General features: G+C 42.2%; 1 protein-coding gene across 1 annotated transcript in view; it reads left to right on the top strand.

The window, feature by feature from the left end:
- LOC135078683 (protein split ends-like) overlaps positions 1-10,392 on the top strand; it is a 131,090-nt gene extending 120,698 nt beyond the window's left edge. The window contains exons 12-19 of the mRNA XM_063973226.1: positions 102-373; positions 1,374-1,438; positions 1,863-1,969; positions 2,605-2,723; positions 3,875-4,020; positions 4,817-5,017; positions 6,128-6,286; positions 6,989-10,392. Coding sequence (XP_063829296.1) covers positions 102-373; positions 1,374-1,438; positions 1,863-1,969; positions 2,605-2,723; positions 3,875-4,020; positions 4,817-5,017; positions 6,128-6,286; positions 6,989-7,117 — 1,198 coding nt within the window. The 3' untranslated portion in view covers positions 7,118-10,392. The remainder of the gene's footprint in view (positions 1-101; positions 374-1,373; positions 1,439-1,862; positions 1,970-2,604; positions 2,724-3,874; positions 4,021-4,816; positions 5,018-6,127; positions 6,287-6,988) is intronic.
- The last annotated feature ends 1,341 nt before the right edge of the window (positions 10,393-11,733 follow it).

Below are 11,733 nucleotides of genomic sequence, written 5' to 3'. Positions count from 1 at the left end.
AAAACCACTCGACTGATTTTTGTTGTCAAAACTAGTTTTGACCGATTATGAGTTTTGACTGTAACATTTCCACGCTTAACGACATACGTTTATCTTTGCAGAGGCGGAGAGAGCGAAGGAGCGATGGGCATCGGCCTGGCCGGCGTCGGAGCGGGAGTGGGCCCGGTGCCGGGGCTGGGCCACGTGGGCGTGGGCCCCGGCGTGGGCCCGGGCGTGGGCGCGGGCGCGGGCGCGTCGCGCGGCTTCCGCGGCGCCTACGCCGGGCCCGCCAGCCTGCCGCGCGGCGCGCACCACCCGCCGCACCCGCACGCGGCGCCCGCGCCGCACCACGTCAAGCAGGTCGCCGTCATCGGCTCTCACGCTGCCCTCCCAGGTATGACGGGAAACATGTGTGTTGAATGGAATGACAACGTTCTTGACACCTGTATTAGTACAGTCAGCGAATAAAACGAAAGCTTACCAAAAATAAGTAAATTTTAATAAAACCGACTCCAAAAAACGCACTTAAAAGTAGAAAAATAATTACTAAATACTTATTTTATTAGGAAGAATTGAATCTATATCATGATTGATACTTTTGGAGTCGGTGCGCGGTGCCAAGATTATGAAATGTATGAAATTTGCCGGTACCGACTCCAAAAGTATCAATCATGGTATATTAATTCTTCCTAATAAAATAAGTATTTAGTAATTATTTTTCTACTTATTGGTGCATGTTTTTTGGAGTCTGTTTTTTTTGTTAAAAATTTAATTTTCTTTAGTAACCAATTTTTTTCTTTTTAGTTAACTAATTTATTACCTTGATGTTACCACTGAAGGTTGACAGTACATTGAGATACATATTTTTCATGTTACAAAATGTCTACAAAATACACGTTACTCGGCAGCCTAAGTCCTTAAACCATCAGCCCACCTTAAAAATATGGAAGAATACAACTGTCGGTCTATTGTTGGAGATGACGACTGCCTGATGCAAACCTCCCAACTCCTAAGCTTTAAGGAGTTTTACCTTCTATTCCAGGCGCATGAAAAACAATATACGTACCTATAAATTTTGAGGTTGCCCTCGATTGCCCTAGGATCCCATCATCAGACCCTGACTTGTAACAATGAGACCACCTCGGCAGTATATCCAATAAAACAAAAAAATGGTTCATAATTGACGGAGTTTTGCGGTAACATACATCCAAAAAAAAAACAGTCGAATTGGGAATTCCTCCTTTTTTGAAGTCGGTTAAAAATGAGGCTGATAAAACGTCGTTATTTTCGTGCACATTTTGTTTACGAGTACATGTTCAATGAAAGGACATCTCAGTATTTACATAACTAATTTATAAATTTGTAGCAAAATTCATGCAATTATTCTTTCCCAGGTGCCGCTTCACGAGTTACCCTTACAACAGTTCCGACCATCAGCCCTCAAGGACAAATTGGACTGGTGAGTGCTATAACTTATTATTGTTACCTAATCACAAAATTAAACGCCTATAAGTAAACTCATACAAAACAGTCGATTGATATTCTGTACGGGATATAATTCTGTTCATGCTAACCGGAAACAGTCTGCGGAGTTAGTTAGAAGTCCGCCACCTGCACACCAGGCTTCTCCAGTGACGGTATATCCCAAAGTAATCAGTTAAAATCATACATTATATCACCAACGTCCATTACACTAACACACAATGTAAATTTTCTATAAAAGCTCAACCCCCTTACGAATAAAAAGTTACAAACTTGTTGAACACTGTTTTAAAATTACATTTCCATACTAAACGTCACTTAAAACACTGTTCAACAAGCGTGTAAGTTTTATTAGTAAGGGGGTAAGTATTTAGGATTTAAAATGGATGTTTTATTCACAGGGCGACGGGATGTACCCTCACTTCTCTCACCAACACTACCAGGTGTATCAACAACATTTCCGTGCCACTCAACACGAAAACAGGGCTACTGCATCTCCTTACACCAGGTAAATAAAGAAAGAAACTGTCATCAGTTTTTATAGTGTTGGTAACATAATTTGTTTGCTAATTTTTAAAAGTAGCTTGTCTTGAGAGTCAAGCACCATTTTGTTGACAAACGTCAGTGATCGGTACTGCGCAGAAGCCATAGGGCTGACTTCGGTAAAATGATGTGTGACGTGAGGGTGCCAAACTGCGGAAAATGGCGGAGGAAATATGTACATGAATAAGCATGAATTATATTTTGTGTTTCTATTATTATTCAGGCAGTTAAAAAATACTGCACAGTATTAATTACACTACCGTTTTTAAATATAATTTATTGTCTACAATGCAAATGGGTGAAGAAAGAATTGTTACACGTGCGTGCGTCAATACTCGCTCGTGATTGTCCTGTCGATTAGGTATCTCAGGAAGGGTAGTCGCGCGTGTTTTGTTTTCGATACAAACTCGCGGAGATGAACAGGCCTGTACTTTTATCGACGTCAAAATGTATGGGGAGAATCGATAAGATGGCGTGATAACCGCTTATCGCGGCGCGCATTATGGCCTACTGTTATTGCTGCGCTGCGACACCGGCCCCGCCCCCTTGTCACTCCCTTTAGTTTCTATGGTCCGTGGTTAACACGTAGTCGTGTCGCAGGAGCCTGGAGGCAGAGGGCTGCGAGGCGCCGACGCCGCCGCTGGAGCTGCGCCGGCCGCCGTCCGCGCGCGTGCCGCGCCCCGCGCACTCGCCCGCGCCCCAGACGGAACGACTCATCAGTGAGTATTGTGCTCTATTGCTTGGTTGATAAGGCTCATTTTTATTTAACACCCGCGAACAAAAGGATGGAATCACGATGTGGCTATTTGTTCCGAGTAATAGTGAGACAACGCCACACTTGTGGCGGAGTTTTGGGCTGACACTGTGTAGGTTTGTTGTCGACACGAAAATAAGAAGAAGAATAGTGGGAATTAAATAATGACTAATAGGAGATATAAAAATTATTGCTTAAAAGTATATTTGAGAATGGTTAACGGTGAAGAGTCTCGTTAAATACTTTTTACTTTTATTATTCATATCGTATGAATTTTTGTCGTTCGTAAAAGCCAAATGTCGTTAAAATTTATGCAAACCGAGAATTTCAAATGTTTATCTCGACAATATTGATTTAAGTTACTGGCGCGATGTGGATACAGTGGCATGAATTATGCGTCTTAACTAAATCGAAATAGTTCCAACAGAAAAAAAAACACACTGTGGGACGTCGAATCGTTTGCCAGAGGAAGGCAGCCAGTCAGTTATAAATAATATAGTCCAACAATTTTGGATACGCATGCCACCAACTGTCAACATACACTATAGATATCCTGTAGAACAGTGTTTTTCAACCTTTTTCATGACGCGACCCCCCTAGCATGAAAATAATTTTTGCGACCCCCCGACCGTTCACTTTTTTTCATGCCTTTTACGAAGATGTTGTAGGGACCGAATTCTTCAATCTGTATAACATTTATGCATTTGCATAATTAGACTTCGGATAAATCTAGCTTTAAAACTTTACTGTTTTTTTTTACTGAGGTAGTTTTCACGACCTCTCGCGACCCCCCTATAGAGGCTTCGCGACCCCCCAGGGGGTCGCGACCCACAGGTTGAAAAACACTGAATATCAATTCAGTGTACTGAACCGTCCCAGCTACATTGTCAGGAGGGCGCTACTATCAATACTGGATTATTAGTTCTTGATTTTTGCCACTTGACGTTTCAAAATCGCTACTGTTTGTGCATTGTAATTTTGTTGTGTGAGATGTGTCAATAAATAAATAAATAAATATCCTTGGACATTTACACTGCTCTTTTAGTCCCAAAGTAAGCAAAGCTTGTACTATGGGTACTAGACAACGGATATTATAACAATGTTTGTTTCCCGCAGTGTACGCAGTAGGCTGCGGCCGCTCGCCGCCGCCGGCGCACGGCACGTCGCGGCTGCCGGGCGCGCTGCCGCCGTCGGCCGCGCCCGGCCCGCCGCACGCGTCGCAGGTGCCGCGCGAGGCTGACTCGCTCCAGACACTGCTGCGAGTGAGTATCTACCCCGAATACAGGTGTTAATGGACCGGCTGTAATGCACCGAAATATTGCGGAGTGTACAACGAGTATCCATAGGTTGCTAGTTCAATCCGGCTCGAAGGACCAAAGTGTTGCTTTGATGGTGAAGTTGTGAAAGAAAGGTGGACTGTATAAAATGTGATTTATTAACAATAAGAGGTCTGTGTTAAGTTACACGCACACGCTATATTACTGTGTGCTTACCATGAGTTTACGTTACGTGTGCTCGCTAGCGACTGCGTAAAAAAATGACATTAATTGTATGACATATTGTGCAGCGCCCCTAGCGGCTACTTTCAAGAAACAAAATCTTCATAGAGATTTTTGACGTACTCGCTAGCGAGCACACCTAACGTAAACTCATGGTAGGTACACTGAATGCATATGGGATTTAACATCATATACTTTGGCAATTTAATAATGGCCGTAAATGTTAATGGCTCGTTTAGTTAGAAATTATTGAAGCGAGTGGTTAAAGATCGCTGTTCGCTTATGTTTTACTGGCTACTATTGGAGGCCTGTGTTCAGCAATCCTGTGACTGAAATGATGATGACTATTTGACTATTGACAATACATTTTGCTATTTCTGTCATAAAGCTCTACCCAGTAGTGTAGCAAAAGCACAGTTTAAAGTAACATGTTACTATGTAACATAGCGCTACCTGGTGATGTGGCAAGAACTCTGTAAATTAACATGTTGTTATGTGACGTAACGCAACCGGTGCCGTGACTAAGGCTCAGTAAATAACATGTTGTTTTGTCCCGCAGCGCTACCCCGTAATGTGGCAAGGGCTGCTAGCCCTGAAGAACGACTCGGCCGCGGTGCAGATGCACTTCGTGGGCGGCAACCCGGGCGTGGCGGGCGACACGCTGCCCGTGCTGGCCGACGGCTCCACGCCGCTGCTGCGCATCGCGCAGAGGATGCGCCTCGAGCCCGCGCAGCTGGACCAAGTGCACCGCAAGATGAAGGTACGCCATTATCACTGTCACTGTTCATACCTTAAGGCTTCCACAGACCAAACGCGTGTCATAAGCAGTGCGGGTCAGTTGCAGCACGGCTGAGGTACACTGAAAGCAGCGCAGTTTCAAAGCAGTTACAACGCGGGCGGTTGTCAAAAATTTAAATATTCGAAAACCGCTTTCAACGCGCTGCTACCGCCCTGCGTCTGATGTGTCATGCTAATATGGCCGCCATAGTAATACAACAGCGTTTGCGCCGCTTCTGTCCCGCACCCGCGCCGCCTCGTTTGTCGTTCGGCAGTTGCAGTGCGGCGCGGTTGGAGCGCAGGCCCGCGTTCAAATTTGGTGTGACACACTTCAAAGAGTTTCTTGTATTACAACTTGCGCGGGCCCGCATTCAAACTGCGCTGCTATGCTCCGCGTTTGGTCTGCCAAAGCCTTAAAGGTTTTTACCAAGGTGAAGCGAAGTGAAGCAGAGCGAATAATGTTTTGAATAACCAATCATTATTTCCACTTCTCCGCTCCGCACAGCTCCACTCCGCGCCGCGCCATTGCGGCTGTCAAATTCTATAGAAAAATTTGACTGTCCAACGCTTCTCCGCTCTGTTCCGTTCCTCTTTGGTGGAAACTGGGCCTCACATCTACTTTTGCAAATTATTTTAATTTTTAAATGACAATGTTCTATCGCTTATGCATAGTTGCAACAAGGAGATCACTTGGCAAACACTTAAAAAATAAGAAGTCGATAAAGTGCTCGGCTAAAAATCATATGAAGATAGTCAATCGCTGTGATCATTTTACGTTCTCCGTTTGGATCGGGGACTCTTTCTCTTTTATATCAAACACATACTAAGTTCACAGGTCTGTTACTGGATTCCCTTTCATAACTTATTCAGGGTTGATTTTGGTTTGCATCCAAAATATTTGAGATAGCAACATTTGACAGCTAATAAAAAGGATCTCAATTGACTAGTGTGTCACTATTCGTAATCCGCTAGGATTACAAGAGTTTTTAAAGCGGAGCGGTGACGCGGCGAAAACGCCACGTCTCCGCGGCGAAGACGTCACGCAGTGGCAAGGCTCTTAGTGTTGATATTAACAATGTGTAATGTCCTACAGCTGGAACACGAACACTGCATACTGCTGGCGCTGCCGTGCGGGCGCGACCACATGGACGTGCTGCAGCAGTCCAACAACCTCACGGCCGGCTTCATCACCTACCTGCAGCGCAAGCAGGCCGCCGGCATCGTCAACGTGGCGCCGCCCGGCCACCAGCAGGTAACTGATGTTCAATTGTTTATTAACAGTGCATAAGATCGTGTCATCCACAAGGCCGCGCCTCACCATTCTTCCACTAATGTTTGAGTGTTATCGGTACACGCTAAATTATCCATGAGTGCACACGCACACTACAATAGTGACGCTCGGATTGTTCGGATCTAACTCCCCGCACTTCCCTCGACCAAAAATTGGTTGGGTGCGTATTCGTGGATGACACGATCTATAAAAAGCGACGCGTGATCATAGACATGTTAGGCGAAGTCGTGCTGTCTTCAGAAGTATTAGCACATTTAGCACGTGTCCTTCTCCGTATACGTTTGATGTTTGTTAGTAGATAGTGTCCGTTAGCGAATTAAAGCAGCAGTTGTCAACGGTAATACCACAGACTAATAATAAGGAGCATAGTACAGAAAGTTTTATTCTTTAAAAAAAACTACTCAATATCGTAAACAATTAGTGTAATTTAGCTTGTCTCAGAGTCGAGAACCGTTTCGTTTACATACGTCAGTGATCGGTATTGTGCCGATGCGATGGGGCTGACTGCTACAAGAAGCTACTGTGTCGCTTGTTCTGTTTTCGATGCCTACTCGGGGAGATGATCAGGCCTAGTTCTTCACGCAGGCATCGTCATCATCAACATAGGTTTAAGAACATAGGTTGTCGCGGGTGGCGCTATAACGGTACGTTTTTTGTCACCAGGCTCTATTCACCGTACACATCTTCCCGTCGTGCGACTTCGCCAACGAGAACCTGAACCGCATCGCGCCCGACCTCATGCACCGCGTGGCCGACATCGCGCACCTGCTCATCGTCATCGCCACCGTGTGACTTGCGCGGCCCACGCTGAGCTCGCCTCGACTACCTTCCCGCACCTAGCTCGCGCCGCGTGCGAGCGACCCCGGATATACCGCCCGAGCGGCTCGCGACCTCGCGAATCCCGCTCGCTGCCCCGGAAGTGACACCGCATCCCCTGATATGGACCTTATTAAGCGACTAATTAAGTAACGCATTGTAAATATGGCCAGGTTGTGAAACTTTTTTAAAACTTTACTTTATCTTAGCTGTCGGACGACCTGGTGGATTGACGAGACCCCGCGTCCGATCGTCGATACGATGGCCGCCCGTAGGAATTGAGTTGGATTACCTCTGTGAAACTGAACTCTCGTTTAGTGGCGTACGTTAGTTATTTATTGTGAGCGCGCGGCGCCGCCGACTGCGATGGCCCGCGCCGCGCGCCGTGTAAAGTCTCATATGTATCTAGGTAAGCCGTCACCTATTTAAGTGTTAGATGTAAGTCATAGCTTATTTGTATAATACTTTTGTTATAGTCGACCGGGTTCGACGTTATTCGGAGTTTAAATTTATAAAAAAAAATATGATAATAAATGGCAAAGTCAGTTATAAAAATATTTTTAATTTTGGGTTCCGATTAGATGAGTGGCAATCTATCGAGCATTTTTTATTGTTAGTGTAAATTGTTATTTTGTTTTAAGCGATTAGGTCTAAAGTAATTTAAATTCTGTAAATACCGAATCTATTCATACTAAAATTCGATTTATTCGCTTAAGTCATTACGGTAGGTAATGGAAAAACTCACGATTACTGGGTGGAATGAATACTGTTTATTTGTAAAATTATTATAGACGAGAAACGTAATTACAGTAAGAAAATAACACATGAAAAATAAACTGTGATTCTGACTAATTATTATAGACTTTAGGTAGTCTTATGGGGCAACAAGGGCGATATTCGCAAGCTGAGTTCGAACTGTTCGTATCGATTGTGACAGACGCACGAGGGAGCTATACTTAATTCTAAATTAGTCGGTAAGAACGGGTTTACACTTGGCTTCGGCAGGATAAGGAAAAAGTGGCCGTGCGAGTATCGCTCTTCGCGATATTCATTGTTCCGATAGCTAGCTGTCAATGAAGTATGAATGGATGTCAGAATGACACTAGTGGAATGTGTATTTGCGGTCATTCTTTACACTCATCATGACTCATCCCCCCGCAACGGTTTCCTATACCCCGATTAATGCATTTCATACAAAACTCCTCTCGTGATCGCTTACACAGGAATACTTAGCCGCCAATTGCGGAGTATTCGTGTGTGATCGTTTCCTATTAGTATTGAATCAACCCAGAAGTCAGTACTCTGTCTCGCTTATGTTCTTGCTTTGCACCTTGTAACGGTAATTTAAACTTAATTTTTCAGATAATAATTTAATTTTCTTTTTATTTTTTTTAAGTGTGTCCAGTCTACGCAATAATTGCACTGCTTATTATTATTCTTACTGTTAAAAGGTACAAAGTCCAGCTCCGATAAAGCGGATCGAATGCAAATGATTTAGAAAAAGTATGTAAATGATTAATTAACCTTAAAATGTAACTTAATCTGATTTAAAATGATCGCTCTCCATTTGACGTCGCCGTAGTCGGTCAAAAATTCTTCTATTTGTTAACGCGTTGATTGATTTCTTTATTTAATGTTAGGTTTTGTGTAAGTGCTTCAATAAATCTTATAATGTCGTAATTAAAATTTTGATTGGTAACAATTTGTGTATGTTAGGGACAATAGTTTTGCAGATTCGCTCCGTTGTAGCTCGCGTGCTCTCTACCGCGCCCGCCGCGCCGCCCCTCTGCTTCTACTATTAACAATACTCCTCACATTGACCGCCGACCTCCGCTTTGTCTTTCGATTTTTAACGATAGCAATAATTGGAACACCGCGGAAACTAACAATATTGTACTTCTCATAAGTTTCGATCGTCTGCATGCAGTTAATTCGTGTATTTGTGCAAGTGAGCAACTGAGCCATCTGTAGTGTGTTAACGTTTCGATTAACCGGCATCTCGCATAACATTGTATAGTTAGATAATGGTGCGACTGTGCTGTCGTACGTAAAAACAAAGTACAAAATATTTTATGTATTGTAATTTTATATTTACGATATAGAAAATAATAGCACAGGTAATATTATTATGTATATTCTTTTAAGGTTTAAAATTGTAGAGTATAAAAATAATATAATAATGATTGTTTGTCATGTTTCCGTCGCAAACAGTTCTCGTCTTGGCTAGGAGGAACACTAACGAACTCATCACTTCGTCCATTAATTTTAAAGTATAATTTTATTAGCGAACAGATGCCCAATAATGTACACTATTTATTCTATTCCTTATGAAGGAAGTCAATGTAAATATTATGTCTTCATGAAACATAGCAGTACAGTATTTAGACTCGATAATGAAAATTTTATGAGGTAAGAAACAAATGAGAATTATAAAAAGATGTATTTATTGTGGTAATAAATATCGGTATTTACTCGTTTTCCTTATTTGTTACAAGGGTATGATTATTCCCCGATCGGGTGCCGGCTCGCGGTGCCCTCGGTCAATAATCAAATCCTCGCGGTACGCTATTAAAATGTCAATTATCAATTAATAAATATTTCATATTTTCGTAAAGTTTTCCATGCTCCGTAATATCGTTTATTCAAACTGAAATATTCATAGTTTGTTTCCTCGGCGGTGTTAAGTCGTAAGTGAATGCAGACTTAATAGATTTAACTACTGTAAACTAACGTGAGAAGTATAATATAGTTTTGTTTACTGACAATCGGGCTGCGGTGGAGCCGGCCGCCGCGGCGCCGGCGGGCGCGGGCGCGGCCGCTGCCGGTGTGAGAGATGTTAGAGTTTAAATATTTGTAAAATAACATTTGATCTCAAGTGTGCAGCAAAAGTGACGTGCGGTTGGCCTGAGTCTCGCAGCGGCCGCGCCCGCCGCGCTCACCGCCAGTTCCGATTATAGCAGAGCGTAAGGATATAAAAATATTGTGATCATAATTATAGTTTTAAAAGCTAGGTTATAGAGATAATTGTATATTTTGTACATATTGAGAATAGTATTGTATCTTTACTTCCCTTTATCCAAACGACCCAGACTCCTGCGTGTTATGTACCTCCTACCTACCAATACTATTAAAAAAATATTACACACAAGTGTTTTTCATTGCTCAAATGTACCATTTATGTATTGTATAATTACACCTTCCACCTAGTTATGTTTTTAGGAAATAAATGAAACAGTTCTACATATTGTTCATTAATATTTTTATTTAACATTATTGATAAGTTTAAAACTGCTTACAATTTCAAAGGGCACGGTTAATTTTGTATTGTAAGCTAATGGAATGTGCCGTTTAGGCAGGTTTATTGAAACCAAGTTTCTATAAATAACAGATCAGTAAGGTGTGTAAAACATTATCTACATAATGTGTCTAAATATGTGTAACAACAATAAATAGAAGACAAAAAATTCTTCTAAACAATAAATATCGTAATATACTATTTTAAGATAAATATCTCCATAATAATATCTCTACTACATCTATACTGCAGCAGTTGCGCAGTTGTAAAATTATTAAAAATTGACCTGCTAATTGCATTACTCTACTTAACATTTCTGATTCAAAATTATTTTAATTATTGTAGCCTAGGGCATGCACTAGGTTTTGTACCTACGTCAAAAGTATTTTTATTACGTAAAACCATCAATTATATCAATAACATAGTCGGCAGTTTGAATGCAGTAATTACTACTTATAGGTGAAAACAAACTTTAATTTATGTTGTTACTATCATCGAGCTGTTGAGATTGATATTACACAATTTGAGAATGGATAAAAAAACACTAAATTTTATTACTACCACCTATAACGTTATTAATACTTTCTTATTTCTTGTCATTTATTGCTATTTAGTTTGCATAAAGACTTAAAACATCAAAGAATTAAAACTAGAAATGGCAAAGGTCTACGATTTAGCATCCCTGCTTCATCATGAGGTCGGCGAGCTTGAAGATTCGCAGCCAGCTGAAGGGTTCCGCCTGGGAGGTGGAGGCCTGGGCGGCCGGTGCGGCGGGGGATTCCGCCCGGGGCGCGTCGGGAGCCCCGGCAGAGTGGCTCGGAGACTTCTTCTCGCCCTTCTGGTTGTCTGGCGACTTGGTAATGGCTGGGGATGTCATTCTGGAACAAAGATTGATTGGATTAGAAATGAGAAGTACACTTGTAAGTAACCTACCTGCCTATTATTAAAAGTCGATATGATATGTTACAATGCTCCTAACTTATCTTGCCTAAAATTCGGTCTATTCACCTGGGCGATTAAATCCAGGTGATCAAAGGACACCAAAGTGTCGCCTGGAGTCCACTTTGATCACCTACCTGGGTGATCAGATAGATTCAGTTGTGTAATCTAATATTTTCTAATTTCTATTCGTAAAACTTAAAGAAAGAACCACGAGGTTCCTATCCATCCATTCTGCTGTTCATTGGTACGAGTAAACAGTTAAGTAAACGTTAAATGTACGTATGGTGCATAAACACAGTTCTGAGGTCAGTGCATGACAAACTTTCCATGCATGCAATAAGCAAGCGGCATATAG

This window comes from Ostrinia nubilalis, chromosome 15 (assembly GCF_963855985.1).
Source record: "Ostrinia nubilalis chromosome 15, ilOstNubi1.1, whole genome shotgun sequence".
In the NCBI taxonomy this organism is placed as follows: domain Eukaryota; kingdom Metazoa; phylum Arthropoda; class Insecta; order Lepidoptera; family Crambidae; genus Ostrinia; species Ostrinia nubilalis.
Note: the sequence above shows the minus strand (reverse complement) of the source record. Positions and strands in the feature narration are given on the sequence as shown.